This window comes from Podarcis raffonei, chromosome 5 (assembly GCF_027172205.1).
Source record: "Podarcis raffonei isolate rPodRaf1 chromosome 5, rPodRaf1.pri, whole genome shotgun sequence".
Lineage (NCBI taxonomy): Eukaryota > Metazoa > Chordata > Lepidosauria > Squamata > Lacertidae > Podarcis > Podarcis raffonei.
This window is the reverse complement of record NC_070606.1, coordinates 70,854,639-70,876,827: the sequence shown is the minus strand read 5'-3', so window position 1 is coordinate 70,876,827 and position 22,189 is coordinate 70,854,639. Positions and strand designations below refer to the sequence as shown.

At 40.2% G+C, this 22,189-nt stretch overlaps 1 protein-coding gene across 1 annotated transcript in view; it reads left to right on the top strand.

Moving 5' to 3' along the window:
• EPHA4 (EPH receptor A4) overlaps positions 1-10,487 on the top strand; it is a 155,289-nt gene extending 144,802 nt beyond the window's left edge. The window contains exons 16-18 of the mRNA XM_053390006.1: positions 2,877-3,032; positions 3,352-4,233; positions 7,902-10,487. Coding sequence (XP_053245981.1) covers positions 2,877-3,032; positions 3,352-3,466 — 271 coding nt within the window. The 3' untranslated portion in view covers positions 3,467-4,233; positions 7,902-10,487. The remainder of the gene's footprint in view (positions 1-2,876; positions 3,033-3,351; positions 4,234-7,901) is intronic.
• The last annotated feature ends 11,702 nt before the right edge of the window (positions 10,488-22,189 follow it).

Below are 22,189 nucleotides of genomic sequence, written 5' to 3'. Positions count from 1 at the left end.
TGCTGATAAGCATAGATCTCTGGCAACCATTAGCTACTACTGCAGTGTAGAATCTGATATTCATAGCTGATTTCCGCAAAGTGTCAAAAGTACCTTTTTACACGAGGACGCAGTGCAGAGCAAAAGATGTCTGTATGCACTTTCATGTGAATCTGTACAGCGAAAGCTACCAAATGCATGCTCTTTTGTGACTGCCCACTGCTCACCTCTTTGATGCATGCTAAATATATCATCTGCAGAAAGAGGTGTGGTGGCTGTTAAGAATGAGAAATAGCATTCAATCAAGATGAGAGCAATCCTAGACAATAACTTATATACAATGCCTTTAATACACCCAGTCTTTGATCTTATTGAAATAAATTAAAACAGCTTTTTTTAAAAAAAAATCACCATCGTCATAATCTTGAGATTTGAGTAAGGTGCTATGGCCTATTCAAAACCAGTGCTGTGTGCAAAGGGTGTAAAAAACAAAAACAAAAAACTGTATTAATAGATGTGTTGATGGTGTTAAGATCCTGCAGATAATCTGAACTGGAACACGAACACACATTCCACAAAACAAAGATCAAAGACGCCATGATTCTGTGCCAGGCACACATGCCATTCAGAAACTGATTGATTAAAGTGGATTAACTCCCTGCCATCCCAGCTTTCAGTGTGCCAGGTTGAAGCCTTCCTTAAGTTCTCAGCTTCCAAACTATCTGAGAGCACATAGTTCCACTAGTGATGTTTCAGTTCTGTTGAATTAAGATCTTATTTTTCATGGTAGACAAGAAGTACATGGGGAGAGGCTGGTTCTGTCACAGTAGATTGTTTCCCATTTAAGACCTCATTTACTTTTCAAAGTGTTATAGATGAAACAGGCTTCTGTCTCCTGCGTTGCATTCTTGGGGGATCAAACTGGTGCAGTCAGTTCTGCTGGTATAAAAAATTCTAGGGAAAGGTTGGGTAGGCATCTTCTGGAAATGCTTAATTAAATGGTATCCTGCATTGATGAACAAGTTTACACCAGACTGCCTGTGCAGGCAGTTTCATTTTGGGTCTCTGCACACCACAGATTAATGTGGCAACAGGCACTTCTGACCTAATTCCATTTTTTAATTATTCATCCTAAGCCGAAGGCTTTTGCACATAGACAGAATTTCCCTGCAAATCATGGGTTCTGACTGTCCCCAGTGGATAACATAGCACTTAGCATGTGTCTGGAGCCTTATACAGATAGATCAGCTAGTTTTCTGGCAGCAGTCGTAGTAGCACATTGTTCATCTATGATAAGAGGTGTTGCTTCTGAACATTTGCTGCTGTGTGCTTGAAACCCCAGTTCACATCTTAAGATCTCCACATGAATGCAATGTATCATGGGGAGAAAAATGATGAGAGTGTTAATTGGCCTTGAGGACATCCCTAATAGTCTGAACCTGTTACGGTGTCTCTGCAAACAGGCTTGGCCACAGGGTGTATGGTGACATTGTAATGGCATTGCAGCTACATTACAGTACAGTGGTACCTCAGGTTAAGTACCTAATTCGTTCCAGAGGTCCGTTCTTAGCCTAAAACTGTTCTTAACCTGAAGCACCACTTTGGCTAATGGGGCCTCCTGCTGCTGCTGCACCGCTGGAGCATGATTTCTGTTCTCATCCTGAAGCAAAGTTCTTAACCTGAAGCAATATTTCTGGGTTAACGGAGTCTGTAACCTGAAGCGTATGTAACCTGAGGTACCACTGTATCACAAATGTTTAAAAAATGAGATGTGTGAGACTTTACAGATTGTTCCCCAAAGGGACTGAAACTGTTACCCTCATCAGATAGAACTTTAGTAACTGTCTTTGTCAATAGCTTGGTACCAGTTGACTTGAAGGATTGTCCTTCTCCATGTATGCCCGCTCAACCACTTTGCTGTGTGGAACATGATATCCATTTGGCACTTGAAATCAATCAGTCTTTTAGCTTGGCAGCACCTATACTTTCTAACTCATTGCCTCTTGACATCAGGTTCCTTTGCTGTACTCTTTTCAGGACCTGCTAAAAACAGTTTAGCTTCCAGAGCCTATCCAAATGTGTAGAAATTGACACATTTTAATCTGTTTTCATGCTAACAGTTGATTTTAATTATATTTAGGTTCTTTTTTTAAAAAAATGCCTGTGTTTAACTTTTATTTTCCATTACAATTCAAATGTTGAATTGTTGTTGTGTTGTTGTTGTTTTGAAAACCACTTAGAGGTTCTATCTACAATCAAATGGTACATAAATTTTGTTAAAGAAATAAAATAAACAGTGGCTCAACTTTCTACAATCTAGATGAAAAGCAGTGCATTGTGGAAACCCCTTTTTTTTTTTTAAGGGACCTCACTTAGGATTAGCTATATAGAAACAAATATGCTTGCAATGCTCCCCACAATATTTTCACCTACATTTTCATATCTGGCTCTGTGTATACATATTGAAGTTACACATTGTGACCATGTAAATATAGTCCTTAAGTGTTTTGGAACGTTTTGCCATATATATTTGTGTGGGAAACTATTGCATATTTGTTTATTCACAGTATTTATACCGTGCTGTTCAGGTAGAGCTCACAAAGTAGTTTGCAGAAGATTATTATAACTATAATCACTGATGGGGAAAAAAGTTACAATAGACAACTTGTTTATGTAGAAAAAGCTGTTATTGCTTCTTCTCACTCCTCTCAGGGCAAGATGGTTCTGCAGAAAACCCTGTGGTAGTAGTTGGAGGCGCTTGTTTCTTACAAATCTCTAGGATTATATGCCTCTCTTATCTGTACTGAGCACTGATTATGCAATATAAAGTCTAGCTGGATTTTTGTTCTTGTTGCTGTGACATCTTTTTAATCATGTTCTTCTGTTGTTGTTCCTAGACCTAATACAGCTCTGTTGGATCCAAGTTCTCCTGAATTCTCAGCCGTAGTTTCTGTTGGCGATTGGCTCCAAGCTATTAAGATGGAGCGATACAAGGATAACTTCACAGCTGCCAGCTACACTACCCTAGAGGCTGTGGTGCATATGAACCAGGAGTAAGTACTCAGCGGTATAACAAAAAAACTGGTAAATCTGGATATTTAATCAGCTTTTTTTGCTTTGCACTGCATATCATTGCATCCATTACAATATTAGAATGCCTTCAGTCTACAATGTGTGCCGTTCCAAAATGCCCTTCAGCTGCTTTAATCAAGCATTAGTATACATTCACCTTGCTTTGCCTTCTTTTCTCCTTTTTTGTGTATGTGCCTGTCTCAATATATTTTAATGGATTTTACTTAATATATTTTACTGGATCCACTTCTGACAAAAAGTTTTCACTCTTCGGCTTCTTTCTTTTTTTGTTTCATGCAGCGACCTGGCAAGAATTGGAATTACCGCCATTGCACACCAGAATAAGATTCTGAGCAGTGTGCAGGCAATGAGGACCCAAATGCAACAGATGCACGGAAGAATGGTTCCCGTTTGAGCCAGTACTGAATGAACTCAAAACTCTTGAAATTAGTTTACCTCATCCATGCACTTTAATTGAAGAACTGCACTTTTTTTACTTCTCCTCGCCATTTGAAATAATAATAATAATAATTAATAATAATTAAAAAAAAAAAAAGATTTGCAGCGTCGATTGATATATAAAGTTTGCCGGGAGTGTTGCGGGGAGGGGAACTACAGAAATGACAGCCCGTCATTTGTGAACAGGCCTGGAACAAATTTATTTCTTGGAATATACTTCTGTGTTGATCGACATTATGTAATATACATGTATCTATATAACATCACATACAAATTCTGATGCTGTGTTTGCTGCCAGATACTGTGCTTAAACGAAGGAAGGTACTGTTGTTCCCTCAACAGCCACTGGGATTACAATCATTGTGTTTGGTCTGTGGGGTAAACCACAATTATTCACCTTTTATTGGAATGAAGAATCTTCTGTACCAAGACATGTTGGCATATTCTGAGCATCAACGGTACCTTGCAGAAACCTTGAGGGAAAATATCCTATGGGCTGATCAGTGCCTCTCAATCGAAGATTTGCCCACTTCCAAGCTGAGACGGAGAGCAATCTTTATGGATTACTGGATTATTATTTTTTTTGAGGCTGGAGAGTTGCTTGAGGCTTATACCGATCATCATTTTTGAACTCACATAAGTCAGCCATTCTTGACTGTGGATCTTCCAGACTTGCATCCTTTTGCCCTTCTAAGAGACAATTGATTGTGCAACATTGAAAAGGTCAGTGGGACTATGGTTTCCCCTTTGTGATAATGGTGGCTTCATTTCCTTATCAATAATAAAAGAGAATGCGCTGATGGGATGTAACTAGTAAAATACCCTTTCCCCCCTTTTTAATTTAGTAAGACAATTATTCTAGATGTTTGTTTTCTACGTATCGTGGAGGGCATAAGATTTCATTAGTTGACTCCATCAACGAACACTAGAATGTATGAAATCTCTGCATTGGAAATCACTTTTGTAGGTCTGTGTAGGATGAACTTTACACACCATTTTGTGGTGTGCAGATTACATGGTTCAATTCTGCATGCATTGGGCTCTACACACATAGGTGCCTATTTCATTATGATACATATAGACCACGGCACATAAAGAAAAAATGTTGACATGGGGGAAAACCACCAAAGGCCTAGGAAAAATCTGTATTAGTTTACTACACAAGAAGCTTGACAGGAACTACACCCCCACCCTAAATTAATATGCTTGTTTTATAAGCCAGTCCCACTAGCTACGTGTTCGCTATGTGATAATTCACTTATCCGAACATAAAGCTTTATGCCCAGACATCGCTATACACTCCACAGATTCAGATATCTGAATAGATGGAGTTTGGCCACTTCTTTACTTCCTTGCTTTTTTCTGCTTTGCTGAGGAAGTCATTTTCAGGCAGAAACCATGCAGGGCAGGAGGGCAGGTACAATTTTTGAATGAATCAGTGAGATGGAGAGATTGGACAAATAAGTTTTCCCCTTTGTCTTTCTTTTGCTGGTAGGCTGCAGCCTTTTCAGGAAGAAATTATGGAGGGGGGGAGAGATTGGACAAATCCTTGATTAGAAATGTTCCCGTAGGAAATAATGGAAATTGTGGACTTGCTATGCGAACATTCACCTAATGAACGATTTCCAAGGAACACATCCAAGGGACCTGCATGTATTTATCCTTCTTAACATCACTGAGAGTTGGAAAAGTGCTGTATGGTCCAGGCTCACTTGCCAAGCTGTTTATATCAATCAGACCTTTTTTATAAAAATAAAAATCCTGCTCTCTGCACTGTATGTTCCTTGTCTATTTTGAACAAATATTAGATGGTGCTGATGAAAGAGAAAATGTTTAATTTACAGCTGTACCCACTTTTTACTTTGATCTGTCATTAAGAAGTGGTGTACAATCCGACTTCATTCGTGTTTATCTGGAAAACCCTCTCAGTTCAATGAGGCTCACTCCCAAAGAAGAGATTACAGCCTCAGATCTAGATCTTGGTTCATTTTGCAACCAGAAAAGTGTGCAGGAATGAAAGAGTATCAAACCTATTGATGATTTGGTGTAGAGAATATGAGTGTCATAAGGTGACGCCACCTGCTAGAAGTATTTCAGCTGAGCTTATTATTTTGAGGATGGCAACATCACCTATTAGGTTTTCAGCTTTGATTTTCCCCTCTCTCTAGTTCTATCTACCCATGACAGCAGCTTCAGCACAAAAAGAGAATGACACTCAGGTTTGATTTGTTAGAAATCACTGCACTTATTTGGAAGCCAGGAGCACTGAGTGAATTGAACAAGTCAAACTTGCCATATTCCCAACGTCACTCTTGTCATTTTTTGTCACTTGCAACAACAACTTACCAATTTTAACCACAAGCTTCCCCTATGAACTTGATTCTGAAAGCAAATGGTTGCGAACATGGGATGCTAAATTTGGATCCTGTCAAAAACTGTGACAGCTTAGTAAAACCTCTTAGCAGAATTACCCATAAAAGCTTTTCATGTTGAAGAATATGAAGGTGTGTGTTTCTGAAAGGTGGCTTAAACAGTCATATTTTAACACATTTGCTGGTGAATGTTAGTCTTTGAGTTTTCCTGAAAATATTAAAGTCTTCCTCAGCCAAATAAGAATGGAAGTCCATCTCCCCGACTTCCTAAAACTTTTTCCAAAAAGCAGCTGGTGTGTGGGTATGTATGTTTGCATGAACATTCAGAATAGAGTTAGACTCGGGGAGATGGGCTTTTATAACACCCCCCATGCTGTTAACCTCACTGAAAATGGTTTCCTCCTCCAAGTTTCTATGTTGTTGTTTTTAACCCTAAAAGGACAAATAGCAACTTGATTGAGAGGGAGGAGAATTTTTTTACTGGGGAAAACAGCATGGTGTTAAAATTTCATATCCACCAATTCCAAATTATTTGACTCTCCAGGTTTCCCCCCTCAAATTTAAAGAGATCTTATCAGAACTTGTTTAATTTTTTTTTTTTTGAAATGCAGAGCAATTTGGGGCCTCTCTTCCCAACCTGCAGTGATGTAAGCTATATACATGTAGTCACGTATACAGACATACTTGTTTTGAACATACTTGGCTGAACTAGGATACAGCCAAAGAATGATTATCATGGACAATGGACCAAACCATGATTTAGCACTATGTTTAAAAATCAGAATGGACCTGAGTAAAGCCTCAGTCATCCTCTCACATACAAACCCCTCTCCAAATCTTATGTGGCTGGGAGAAGGAATTTGCTAATATGTATTTTCCCTTTCAAAGAATCCTGGCTTAATGTTACACAGAAATCAGAAATTGTGGTTTAGCACAAATTCTAGACCAGGCTTCCTCAACCTCGGCCCTCCAGATGTTTTTGGCCTACAACTCCCATGATCCCTAGCTAGCTGAGTTCCACATGGGGAACGCACTGGTGCAGCTGATCATTGCAGAAAGCAGGATTGAACTCCCCACCCTCCACAGGCCAAGTCTTGACAGGAGAGCAGTCCTTCTTTCTGCAGGGTTCAGCTGTGCGAGCAAGCAAATAAAGTGCCAAATATTCAAAACAGGAGATAATGTCACTAATCTGTTGGCCCCTCTAGCACAGAAATATTGGGCAATTCTAGGAAAACAGCAGCAGGCTCACACATCCCTCCTCAGATTTCTAGGGTACACTAAACTCTCCTGTCTCCCCTACGCTGATTTTTGAACCTCAACCATAAAAGGAACTTTATCAACACAAGATGCTGCCTTAAACAGTGTCCATCTTGCCTGGGATTATCTGGTACTGGCAGTGGCTTTCCAGGTCCTTAAGGGAGATTCCTTTGTGTAAACAGGAGATTTCAGAGTATTGAACCAGGGACCTTATGAATGGAAAGCAATCATAAACTGTCCTACAGTCATGGCTATAATAATTCAAGCAGCAAGATAATAGTGAGGCTGAAAAAGGCATTCCAATCCTCATCCTAGCATTGGCTGCTCAAAATAACAGGTCTTCCCATGTGGTGACCCATTTGAACCAATGTGGACCCTGTGATCATAATCTGAGGCTCTTCTTTGTGTGCCTTTTCCACGAGAGATCTAGAGAGAAGCAACATGAAAACAGGCCTTTTCTGTGTTGGATCCCCATTTGCGGAATGCTCTCCCTGGGGCGGCTTGCCTGGCGCCTTCACTGCATTTCTTTAGGCACCAGGTGAAAACATTTTTCTATAACCAGGCCTTTACTGATCAACACTCTATGGTCTTCAAAATATGTTTGTGGGAGGAGAGTTATTAGTTTTTATTTTCATTTTATTATGTATTTTGTGTTCTTACTTTGTATGTTTATGTTGTGAACCGCCCTGTGATCTTCAGATGAAGGGTGGTGTACAAATGTATAATAATAATAATAGTTTGATGTTTGTATTTTTTAAATAGGGAAAATGGATCCTGCTTTCTTGGACTCAGCCCTTCCTGGTGCCCATGTTGGCCTTGGAGGAGAACAGGCCAGAGACAAAAGCCTTCCAGTGTCCCGGTTTACTCAGCACTGAAGATGGACTACATAAGCAGCATTGCTCCCTGAAGAGTGTCTCTTTGGCTTTCTTCTTTTATTCTATTTTTTCTTTTCCTTTTTTTGTTGTCAGCAACAAAACTGAAAGATGAAATGGCCCAGATGCGGCTCTTTCATTGCCACTTGAGGAATGTACTGTATCAAAGCCCTACAGACTTCTCTTTCCTCGCTCCATTTATTTAATTTTTGTGTAAGTGCGTGTTCTCTCTTCTTTTTTTTCTCCTGCATGTCACTGCTGCATCGGTATGAGTGCAAGTAGCAGAGCTCTACATGTCATAACGATGGACGCCAGGGTTAGGTGCCGTAGCACAGAGCCCAGTTCACAAAAGCTGAGACTGCATGGGACAGTGAAGTGATCCTTTACAGGGGAAAAAAAAGTGTGCCATTGTGATAATATCAATATTTTTTAATAGAATGGAAAATAACTTATTATCTCTTCCGGGAATGTGTGAGTGTACGTATGGCCTTGGGTGTGTGGGTGTGTGCTTCTGTGTTGCCTGTTGCCCAGGGCCACCTGTGAACATGCAGATAGCATCTCAGAGAACTTGGCGGTTGTTGCTGAGCTGTTGAGTTTCCAGGCCAGTAGGTGAGCTATGCAACGGTGACGAGAAAACACACACACTCCTGAATGTTACAGTCCTGTATCTATTCATGTATTATGTAGCTGCCACACTAACCTTAACAAATAGTTATTCAGCCTAGAGCAGGGGCGCCTTCACTCGAGTTGTGGAGTGATCCATTGTGAGTTCCATAACTGTGATAAAGAATTCGATCGATGACCATTAGTCTTGTCGAGGCCTGTTCATTATCGAAGCAGCGGTACCTTAAGGGGGAAAGTAGGTGGAGATGAAGTCTTCATCCATCAGCGGGTTGTTTTGAACTGAACTATTAAATAGCCTTTTTTTCTTCCCCCGCCCTGGAAAAAAAAAGCTTTGAGAGACTTGATGAACACAAACAGAAATATGCAATCCTTATCCATTCACAGAAGTAAATTATTCAGTGTGCCACCTGCAAGGAGTTTGGGGCCCATGAATGATTGTTGAGCAAACTGTTTTATTTTCTCCCAAGTTAAAGAATACAAAAGGTTTTGAAGGTTTAAGCAAGGGATTTGCAAAAAAAAACAAAAACCCCTTTCATGTTCCTCTCATAGGTAAACTGCAATACAGTTTGCAATAAGTGGTAATGACCTATCAGTCCTATCTAGGAAAGTTTACGGAGTCTGGAGAGTTCACTGTTAATTTTCTGAAGACTGTTCTTGGAGGCGAGCTGAATGCAGGAGTCTGGGGAATGGACTGCCATTCCACATTTTGAGCTCAGCAGTTGATGTGCTCGACCTGCTTTCTGGTCACAGAAGACTCTTCCCTACTGAGATACAGTGCAGCACATCAAGCTGAAACAGGACAGTCAAACCTACATGCCTGGCGGGGGGAAATCAAGGAAAAGAATGTGTAAATATTGCATTTAAAATGCTTGGCATTGAATGAGGCCCTAAAACAGTTTCTCTGGAGTTTATTCTTCATCCTCGCCTCTCCCTCCCCCCTGTTTCTTCCTTTCCCATTTCTAAGGTTATTTTTTTGGTCTGATGAACACAAAATTGAAGATCAGTATTTCTCGGTTTGTGTAGTTGTGCTGATGGCAGGACACAGCACTGTCAAGGAGCCGGGGGGCATAAAGTGTTGTGAACTGCAAACCCAGCATTCTCGGATTGCAGTCAAGTGTACTAAACAGAGCTTGGATGGTAGAAAGACACAACACTAACAACCTAACAACAACCAGAAATTGATAAGAGAACTGGCCTCCATTTCTTCCTGGTTAAAGATGAGGCATCAACAGGACTCCAAAACAGCAAACCTCCATACATTAGAAAATTGTTCTGCTCACAACCCCACCAGTTGATGTTTGTCCAGGTTTCTTGCTGTATTAACTTTGTGATGGATCTATGTATTAAATATATATATATGTATAAAACAAAAAGAAGAAGAAGCTGGTTCTTGCCAGTGAACAGGACTTCAAAGCAGTATTTTTCTTTTACGTGACATTTTCATAACCAGAAAGAAAGCATCCTGAATACTAATTAGACAGATTTAAAAGAGAGAGAGAGTGCATTTATTTTTTGGTATCACTACAAGTATGTTGGAATATGCAAGGACTGTGGTTAAAAAAAATTAGAATGTATGAGGCATATGATAATTTAGTCCATTCTGGGGAAGAAGAAAAAAATCTTAACAATGCATTGCTTGGTTCGCAGATTTGAATGAAATCTTGGTTAGAAATATAGATTTTCTATTTTGTTTTAATTTGTAATTTTTCCCTCGCCATCAATCTTAGGTACACATAACTTATGTCATTTATTTATGGTCTTTTATACCTAGTTTGTAAAATTGTAAAATAGCAAGCTAAATGCAAAAGTTTGCATTTGAAAATAATAAAGTAGTTGCTGTACAAATCTCAAATGTGATTCCTGTTATTAAATATAACTAGCCTTCCCTGCTACTTTCAGGTCTATACTGCACAAAATCAAACTATACTATTTGACTGAATGAGTAGAAGAGTCAAAGCATTATCTTCGTGCGCACAATATGATTCAGACCATATCACTACAAAAACGTATAGAAAGATAGCATGTCAAGGAGAAGTCTAGGTCAGAATTCTCAGTCTTGGTATCTGGTTTTCTGTGTGTAGATATTTATTTTATATAGAGAAGGATTCAAGCATGTTGCTTCTTCCCATTTCAGCTTGAAGTAGTATAGTCCAGAAACAGGTTTACCACCTTGTCTCCATTGGGTGAATTAGCTCATGAACCACTGAAAATAATGGAAAAGGTAAAGTACCACTGAGACTTAAGGCCCCTCTACACTCACCTTTTGCCCTGCATTTTCTAGGGACAAATCCATGCTTTAAGGCATTGTGTCCAAATGCTTCCCCTCCCGGTGTTTTCCCCATGAAAACCCATTATTGAATGCTTAATTGGAGCCAACAACAATTTGGGTTTTCCGCAGATGGCTGTTTACTGGATCAGACCAAATGCCCAACTAGTCTAGCATCCCATTCTCAAGCAGAATCTACATGCAGAATCTACATGCAACACCACTCTCCTCACATGTGATTCCCAACAACTAACATTCAGAGACATTCAGCCTTCAACACTGGAGGTAGAACACGGTCATCATGACTTAAAGTCATTGATGGCTATATCCTCCATGCATAAGGACATGGTTGAAGGTACCAGACTGCGAGAAAAGGAAGGATGTGTCTGCAGTCTCTCAAAACAGCGGTCACATTTTTCCCTTGGCCACTCTCCAACTTTCCCAGGCAGGATGAAAGAACAAGGGCATAAATATTAATCCTATCATACAGATCCTTATCATAAATGGAAGAACATCTAATCCAATACAATCAGTTTTTAGTTATGCAACTCAGTTCTCTGTTGAATGGCATTTCAATTTCAGGTCCGTAAAAGATTTTATCGAACGGAGTACTTGGAACTGAACAAAGTCGTTAAATAATAATAATAATAAATAACCTAAGGAACATGCTTAGAAGTGAACAGGTACTAATCTCATTTAAGATGTTTGCCTGGTTCTCTGCAATTTACATTCCTGAAAGGTTTTGTTCTTGCTGTTTAGATTTGACATAAATCAGAAGTGCACACCCAACTATGCATTGAGAGGAAAGACATACAAATGAAGGAACACATCTGGAATGGAACACCTGTCACCTAATTCAGCAACTTTCAAAAGTTCACCTCCCCAGGACCTCCACAAGCAAATTGATAAACAAGGAATAACAACCATAGCCTCTTTACAGTCACTAGCAGAACAGGAATCTTACCTGTTTACCTAAGTATGCATTGAAAAGCTGACAAATATGCAAAATTTCACCATTGGTCACCTGAATGTAATTACAATATTGCAGATTAAAGCATATTAAGAGGTACCTTAACTTTGTTATGAAACTCGAAAATCCACCACAGTCAAGGATCATAGATCAGTTAATTGATCCTCCCCTTGTGCAGCCAAGATTACAAGCAGATGGCAGTGCCTATTGCTATCCCAACACTGAGCTAGACAGATCAGCGGAATAAATGTCTCACTGGGTTCCTGCTTTACCTTAACAAGGAAGGACTCTCAGAAGATCAAAAGCATTATCAAAATGTTGGTAGTAGCTCCATCTTCCACAAGCACCACGAGTCAATCAAACTACTGAAATTATATTAAATGGAGAGGAAACATGAACTTGCTGGCTGTCTCATAAAATGAAGGAGTGGAGCCACTGAAGTGTTTGCTTCACAAGCAACTCAGTGTGATTTTTAAGGACTGCAAGTTCTTAAAAAGAGGCATTCTGAGGGCATGGCAAGGGCAGGACGGGGCTGGGGAACCGATTTTCTCTGCCTAGCTCAGTCACACGCACTGGCAAAAAGATTATTGTAAGCTGACCTCAATTTCAAAGCCCTGTTTTCCCTCTGGCAACCTTGGGCTGCTTCATCTGGCAGTAGCCTTGCTCCAGAATGGGGTTTGGATGTGGCATGACTTTACACCAATTTAACTTATACCAGCTTCATTTACGTCAGCTTCTTGTGTCCTAAACCCCTCAGGAAAGAATGGTAGAGCAGGACCTGGTCTGGAGAATAAAGGCACTGTCAGGGTATATATTTTTTCTTTCTCATCAAGAAATTTGTTTTGAGATCAGAAGGCAGGCCTTAAGGGGCTCGAGGTGAAGGGCTTTGTTAGCAGTGCTTGACCCTCCTCCTTCACATCTGGGCCTGCTCTTATGCCCATGAGAAGAAGTTCCTTCCATTGATGTATTTTGGTAGTGTAAACACTTTATTGATGTATTTTGGTAGCATAAACAGAGTAGTACGACTGTAACAGAAATCCAAACGCATGTGCCCCTGGTTATACTACCGCTTGCTGCATGCAGTTTTGAGGTCTGTGTAGCCTAGTGAAAGATGTGGGGAAGCATGCCTTATCTTGAGATCTCAGACCATTCCGCTCATGTCAGAGAAGCTAAATGAATTTTGACAATTACAAAAAATGCCTGGTATACTCTAAATCAACAATGTGATTGAGTTCCAGCTACACTTGGGGCCTCAGCCTCAGTTATTTTACCCTTTCCCATTTAAGGAAGTGCCCTTGGGCCATTTACTGATTCTCGATTGAATGGGTAATAGACCTCTGACATATCTTATTTCTAGCTGCAGTCCTGAACATAATTCTTTGTTTACAGCCGCCGCCAAGAGACTTCTATGAATATGTAAATGTTTCTCTTAAAAAAAAGTGAAAACCTAAGGCATTTCAGTTCTAATCATCCTTAGTAAAACAGAGATGGAAAAGTAGCTGCAACGAAGACAAGTCAATGATTTGCTTGAGTATGTGTATGGAATAGGCAGAGCTCTAATATTACATAAATACACCAATATTCATTACACAATTATATCCCACTTAATCGGTTTATGGATTATTCGTCTATAACCAAAGCAGTGCGCTTTTTGTAGGCATTCGCTTGTTGTTCAAGAGCATGTTCCATAAAACATACTATAAAATCACTCTTTGCAGGCAAAACTGCAAGGGGCTTTTATTACCATTCTGTGTATTAAGTCTAGAAGCAAGACTTTAGACTCCAGTGAAAATGGTTCTTTTCTCACTTAACCTGTGTATGATTTAGAATGAAATCAATTGGAACTGTGTGCCCTAACTGCACACAGGATTACAACCTTGAGTGTTTCTGATCCTCAAGTGTTAGGAGTGAACAACCATCAGTACCTCCAGGTAGGACTTGGGAGTAACACACTCATCCAGGATTTCAGAAAAGGTCCTATCCCAGCCATACACAACGATGCCAGGAACTGAACCAGGGACCTTTCAAATGCAAAGCAGAGACTCTACTACTGAGCTACAGCACTTTACCACTTCACCACTGGCATTGGGATAACATCCTCCACAGCACCTGAGGGCAGGCTATGTAGCACACATGTGGCCTACTCCATGCCCCTCAGCATTGGCCATCTGAGGCAGCTGCTTCACTCTACCTCATGGTGGGGCTGGCCCTATATAAAAGTGTATTATTTTAACAGAGAGACTTCCGGGTATAGGGCAGTATATAAATTCAATAAATAATAACAATGACAATAGAAATAATAATATTTGCATATACACTGGTATGTAGGTGAGGCGGCGACTAAAAACAAGCTAAAGCATGTATCTTGCAATAAACCTATTTGCATATGAAAACCTTTAAATGGAAGCACATTCTGATTTCTTACTTAGCATTTATTAAAACTGTACTGTAATTATTTCTGCACAGACTTCTCAACACAGTATGACAAATAACTATGTAGCCATTACGTATATTTTCAACTTATCAGAACAATAATGTCTGTTTTAAAGTCTGTCTTGTTTCTTTTATTTTTTATCCTTGAAATCTAGTTATTAAAATGTTTATTTAGAGGCCACTCTGTAGAGTGGCAACATCAGTGTTGAGCATCTTCAGCTCATGGGCAATTATGGCCATTTTCCATGAGTCGTTGACCTGAAACAAGTCAGTGGGCAAGCCAGGACATATGGCCCTGATGTTCCAGATTGATTGGCACAAGGGAGGTTCTTTCTTTTCTTTTTTGCCTGGGGCAGAAGTCCGACCTGCTTGTTGAGTGATACTCTGAGCTCCAAACACCAACTGAAGCAGTAATAATTTAGGGTTAGACACAATGGGTTGTATCCACTTAAGTCTTATCCAGAACAGACCCACTGAAATTGACAGACCTCAGTTAGTCATGTCCATTCATTTCAACTGGATGTATAGCCACTACTAGTCTTACTCAGAGTAGGCTCGCCAACATTAATGGACATGGTCAGCTAAGGCCCACCAGCCTTAATGGGTCTATTCTTAGCAAGACTAGTATTGGGTATAACCCATTGGGCCTACTATAAATATGATAAATGCTGGCTATCTGAATGGGAGTCAACTCAGGTAGAACTGACAGAGAATGAGGGCCAAAAGGGAGGCATCTTAATGCCTTTTTAGTTTTTGGTAGAAATTGGGGAAATTGAGGTCTTCAGCTGTTTTTTAACTACAGCTCCCATCATCCCTAGCTAGAAAGATCAGGGATGATGGGAACTGTAGTCCAAAAACAGCTGGAGACCCAAGGTTGGGAAATACTGGTGTAGACAGTACTGAGGTAGGCAGATCAATGGTCTGATTCAGTAAAAGGCAGCTTCTTGTGTTTCTTATGCTCCCACATTGCTCCCAAAGGATTCTACCCTTTAATTTCTTAGCAGTTAATTTGAACTACTGTACTCTAAGTTCATTGCACAGAAGCTCTGGATTTTGCCAAGCATGATGTGCATTTTGAGTTTGAAATTATGTTTTGTCTTGGTCTGTTAAAAAAAATGACAACTTTTCTTTTAAGTTAATATCTCCCACCATGAGAAGTCAAAGGGTACTGGGACTCTTCCTCTATACATTTTGTATATGGTTTTTACTGTGCACACATATCATAAAATGGTACGTCTATGGCTGTATCAATATCAAAAAAGAAATGGGTGGGTTTTTTTGAAAAAGAACACAGGACTGTCTTTGTTCATATCAGGCTTGCTTTCAAGTTCTTTTTTATGGCTGCAGATGGATTCCCTTTGGACAACTGGTCTAGGGTTTCAGCATTTTATCCATGGAGACCAGAGTGTCACTTCTGTTAGAGTGCTCTTCAGTGGTTGCTGCAGAGACTGGGCACCAATGTTTCATTCATCAACTCCTGATCTCCATTATATGAGCAGCAGGAGGAGAGGAGGAGGGGCAGTACGATAGGGAAGAAATGAATTTCAGGCTGGGAGGAAACCAGGTGTACGCACAACCCAAGAGTGCTCCCAATTATCCAACTATCAAAACACACAGCAGACGGTTTGGCTATGCATCGGAAGGCAACGTGAAGGGTATAGGCAGAATACAAAGACTTCTGTTAATCATCCACTGTTGTTTTTTAAAAGTCCATGGCGGTAGCCTGCTTCCCCCTGCCCTCATGGCACAATTTCATCAACAAGAACATGGCAAGGAGGGATAAATATTTTTTTGCTGGTGATACTTAGATATATTTTGCACTTTACAGACTGAGTCAAGTGACTAGATGGTAATGATCAAATTTCTTAATATCAGGCAACAACTCCATATTGCTTATCAAATATTTATTTTAATGCCACATCTTCTTATGAGGTTTAAGAACGTTGTGACAATCTTCATCCAACTCCAGATTGAGGTAAACTACATTTATGTCCTACAAATTGGTTAGTGTGTATGCAGCCTGAGACTAAGAATGAGGAAGCTGACGGGCAGCAACATCTCCAGCATTCAGGAGTAGATCTACTATTAAACATTTAATGAATCTTAAGCTTCAGGGCCCCCGATCCCAGAAGTGACCTTAGTCCACATTGCTTTAAAAAATATATATTTTAAAAGTGCATCATGCATGTATATAATATTTCCCTACTTCCCTCACCATAGAATCATAGAATAGTTTGAAGGAACCACAAGTAACATCTAGTCCAGCCTCCTGCAATGCAGGATTATTTCGCCCCACGTGGGTCTCGAACTTATGACTCCGAGATTAAGAGTCCCATGCTCTACCAACTGAGCTCTAACTTGAAAACTGTAAGGCATAGGAGTTTTTTGTTCACCGCAGTGACTTGGACATGTGAGATAATCCAATACAGCCATTTTAATCAAAATCGTAAGATGTAGCAGCTATTTTAAAAATAAATAATTGGTGATTTGCCGTGGAACAAACCCACCGAAGAAGAAAACAGTGGTTATGCAGACCTCGTTGTGAAGGGGCCCCATATCAGTTCAAGCTTCAGGGTCCTCAAAATGTAGATGCACTATTGCCAGTACTTGTTGCAGTTAGATAGGCAAGCAAGTGAGGTTGATGGAGCTGTGTCCCCTTCATCCCAATGATCCAGCCTTAGTAAGCAAAGCATTATGTGTTCATGTGTGGCTGAGAGTCCTTCAACTTCCATCAGTTGATTTCAGAAGGTGACCAATATTGACAACTAGTTATGTTGTTGTTTAGTCGTTTAGTCGTGTCCAACTCTTCGTGACCCCATGGACCAGAGCACGCCAGGCATTCCTGTCTTCCACTGCCTCCCGCAGTTTGGTCAAACTCATGCTGGTAGCTTCGAGAACACCGTCCAACTATCTTGTCCTCTGTCGTCCCCTTCTCCTTGTGCCCTCCATCTTTCCAACATCAGGGTCTTTTCCAGGGAGTCTTCTCTTTTCATGAGGTGGCCAAAATATTGGAGCCTCAGCTTCACGATCTGTCCTTCCAGTGAGCACTCAGGGCTGATTTCCTTAAGAATGGATAGGTTTGATCTTCTTGCAGCCCATGGGACTCTCAAGAGTCTCCTCCAGCACCATAATTCAAAAGCATCAATTCTTCAGCGATCGGCTTTCTTTATGGTCCAGCTCTCACTTCCATACATCACTACTGGGAAAACCATGGCTTTAACTATACGGACCTTTGTTGGCAAGGTGATGTCTTTGCTTTTTAAGATGCTGTCTAGTTATACCGTATCATATCTTAGGTGCTTTTATAAATAATCAGTTAGGATGACTGAACCTGTGGACCTAGAACCAAGTGCCACTTCCATAGATGGGAGCAGGCCAACCAACCTCAAAGGAATGCACATTTGCAGTCCTGACATTCCCGCAGGGTGAGTGTGTCCCGTGAGTGAGTGCATCACACCTTGTCTTTAAAGGCTTGGTGGTGGTGGTGGTGGTGAACCTATTGAGACTGGATAAGAGGCCTCTTACCTTCCTTTGCAAACAACACCGATAACTTAGTTGAAAGAAACACTGAATCAGCCAAACCTGAGCAATTCCAACTATCAAAACTCAAATCAAGTTCCTTCTAAAGGTATTTATAGTGATGCTGGGATTAAATCTAAGGTTTCTGATTTATGGAGTCCTCTTAATGATGGGCTAGGACTTTACTGGCTGCAGTAAATCAGGGTTGATTCAGACACCTTGGAATAACTGTTACATCTATTTCTAACAAGATCTAGTATTATTGTAATAATTTGTCCAAGTTTTCCCCTTTCACAAGTGATCCTGCCCTGTGCTGTTTCCTTCTGATTCCCTGTTTCTACCCTGCTGATTATGACCCATGCATTAAAAACTGCAACTGTCTGAAGCTTTAAACCAGTTCCATATTGAAAAACAATAAAGTCAAATACTCATATTTGTAGCTGCTCAAGGAACATATGTTTTACCAATGCCTGATTTTTACAATCCTTCTCTTTAAAAAATTAATCTCCTGATCTCCAATACGGAAGGATTGCAGCCTCCTGCCTCCCCACTCCCCGCCCGACAAATCAAATGAAACAACACTACAGATTGCTGGCGCAAACATATAGACGCATGGGAGGAAATGTGTGATGTAGTTCAAACATCCGTTCTTCATTTTTGCTCATATCTAGAGGCTTCATCACAAAAATGGTTCATGCTATGGACCCTCTAATAAGCAACAGATTTTTTTCCATTCTTACGAATTTCTGAGAAGAGGTAATTAGGTAATACAGATAATATATTGCCTCCATCTAATTGGTTAGAGAGGAGAAAAGGCGGAATATTACTAATTTGGGACTGCATTCTCTTTGTTGACAAAGATGAGGAAAAGCCTTAAAGTGAATCCCACTGGATCCTGTTTAATTGTCACTTGGAATTAGCTCTAAAACATCCTGTGCAAACCTCTTCTTAAGCTCTCTTTTGGTCTTATACGTTTGTATTCCTGTGTTTGTCTAGTTCACACAAACAGTAGTTAAAGGAGGCGAACTGTTCCTAGAATCTGTCTCTTCAGACTGTGGGTAAGGGATTATATGACTCCATCCATATATAAATTCACATTGTATTTGTATCAGTGTATTTTCTAAGAATTCTGATCTGTTGCTGAATTGTTCCGTCCTTTATTCAGGTTCCAAGCTGCTCTGCATAAAATGAAGCTCTGCATTGTCCTAGTCACTATAACGGGGAGTTAAAAAAAAAAAAGGTATAACCTTTTCCCATTTGGGCCAAAGTGGCTGAAATTTTCAGGCACAGGAGCCATTCCACAGTGGCCCAAGTCTGCTAAACTGCAGGCAAACATGTCTAGGGGCTTTTAGTGGGGATTCAGTTTTATCCATAATCCCTCATGGGGGAGAGAAGAATCAATGATCTGCCTCTTTCTGACTTTAAAATAACTAAAAAATGACTGAGTTATGAGTGGAGGGTTGGTTGAACTTTTTTTCTGTTTTACTTAGCAGCTTCAAACTGGATTTCCCATTGCTTTTTTCTGTCCTCCAGTAGGCATTGCTGACCATACAAGATGAGGCTATGTAGAATGCTGCCTGTAAAATTCTGAAAAGCTCTGGTTGATTTGCTGGTTTGTTAAAACAGAGAAGCTTAGATTTTTAAAGAACTTAAATGCAGCTCCCAACTTTTTAAAACAAAAAATCATCCACTGATGTGCTTTAAGAAGTTGCAGTACCAACCTCCCCACCTCCTTGCCCCTCCAACTCTCCCTCCCTGTAAGCAGTAGTGACCCATTGGTTGGGAGGTCAGGTAAGTACCATGGCACTGCTAACTGTGACAGGCTTCTCAGTGTCTTTTCTTTCATTCTGCAAATCACATCCCCAGTGGTCTTCACTCTGCAGCCTTCCCAGAAGCAAGCACTTCCTGAAATTTCATTGGTGTCCCAGCCGGGTTTCTCTCTTCCTTCCTGGGGTGCATTAATAAGAAGAGGGCAGACTTCAGACTTGTTGAATCAATGCTTTCTTTGTTGTTTTAATGACAAGCTAGAGATCCAACAACCACAGCCTGGTGCAAACGACAAAGACTTTTGAGCCCCCAATTTTGTTTCCAGTACTGAACTGAGCTCACAGTCCTTCCTCAGAAAAAATATACTCTAAGTTCCTAGCTTCCACTCCCCATTTCAATAGTAAAATGGAGCCATTTTGTTGTTGCCATTTTCAAACAAGTGGGAGCCAGAAATCCTTGTTGATCTGCTTCAAATCTCTCAGACAAATACCAGTAGATCATAACCAGCTCATTCTTGTGTAAATAGAATGGTGAATAGCTTATTCCAGCCTTGTTGTCCCTTTATCCCAAATTCTACTTCACAAGCTGTGGATTTCCTATATTGAAATGACTGTAATATAAGAAAACAACAACAAGAAACCACATCCACATGTGGCAATTGTTGTGATGTACATTTCCCCCCTATGTAGGAAATTGTGCAAGCATTAATACACACAATTAACACTGGGAAATGTGAGGTTGTAACCAGTTTTTCTTTTTTAGAAAGATTTAATGATGTTGCTAAAGGACTATTTGTAGCAAAGAGTTTCAAATCTACCCGTTAGGTCTTAAGCTATTTATATGCTGTGTGACTGTGAAACTGGTTAGATATTGTATTCTATAGAATTCAACCCATTAACTAGAACATCTTACTATCTTCATTAGTATTAGAGCATATCTTAGGAAAGCGGTGAGCAGAAAAACTCTGCAATTGTGAACATGTTCTGTCCATCCTGGAGATTTTTCCATCTTTATACCAAATAAAGCAGGATGCTGTGCACATGTCAAAAAGTAGTCCTCCTAAATGGTCTACAAACATGGAATTGCCTTCACCTGGACGCTCATCAAAATCTGAGCCCCAGCATTTTCTAAAAGCATTCTTTTAGAATGGCTTTTGATGACTAAGGCCAATCAAGTATGGCAGCATGAGGAACCTTCAGATGTGGTTGGACTGTCATCATCCCATGCTGACTTGGGCTACTGGGAGTTGGGAGCCCAACATTTGGGATGTCACACCCGAAACAGGAGGAGATTTTGCATTTATTATGAATTGTTGCTTTAATTGGTTTCATGTTTTCCTTTCGTCTGAGACTTTGGGCCTTACAGACTTTACCATTTATAGTGGTATAAGTTACTCTTAATTCTGACATTTTAAAGAATAAATCTGTAGCTCATTGTTGCATCTTTGGTCACATGCCAGTCTCTCCTGGACATTTTGACTCCTCCTCCAGAGTCTTCTCTTGGCTTTCTTTGCTATACGACACACACACACACACATATTAAGTGGTCTAAAATAAGCAAATAAACAAATGTTGTTGTTATTAGAGAGTGAGTGTGGGGCTTTCCGTTCCACAGTAGTGGTGGGTTGTTCGCAAACTGAGAAAAATTATGTGGCTGTAGTCACATTATGTACGCATTATGTACCCTTGTGTCCCTAGTAAATTTCAGAGTTATAAGCATAAGTATGCTTTTGAGGCTTTTTGTTTTGTCTTGTATTTAGTGCCCTGTATTCCAGAATTCAAATATTGCAGGAGTGCAGGAGATTAGAAGAGGAAGTATGTGTCTGCCAGAGCTATAGCAAACCTGGTTATTGTGTTGAAATGTTATCTGCAGCTAATGATTGTTGTCATGGGCAGGACTTTGACTCTGTACCACTGTCTGTATCTGCCACATCTCTCCTCTGAGCAGAGCTCGCGAACTGACAGCTCACTCCAGTCAGAGTGAATTTGCGCAGAACAGATGTCTTCCAAACCATGCTCCACCAACCCTTCCACATAGAAACTGGGGCCAAAGCTTATACACATCCTACACAAATAAATACACTGAGGCCTACATTCCAGGTCTCTCAGAAAGGTCAGGGTTTTTATGTTTTTGTTTTTAGTTTAAGAAAAATTGGGTTGTTGTTTTTTGTAAATTATTCCAGAATATTAGCATATAGGAATAAATAGCCGCTGCTGCCACAGCAACAAACAAATATCAGGCCAGTGGCCCTGTGCTAGTCCAGCATCATGGTCTCACAATGGCCAGCCAGATGTTATGGGAATCCCTCAAGCAGCATCTGAGAGAAACAGCATTTTCCCCTCCTGTGATTTCCAGCAACTAATATTCAGAAGACTCCAACAGTTGAAGGGAGAACATCGCCTCAGGATTAGTAGCCATTGATAGTCTTATCCTCCATGAATTTGTCTAATCCTCTTTTAAAGCCATCCAATTTGGCAATAAGAATAACAATACAATGCAGACTAACTCATCTTCAGTTGCAAGATAAAATACTATGTTGGGTATGCATAATGAGCATTAATCATCAATACCCATTCATTCTGTGCACTCATTTCTTACG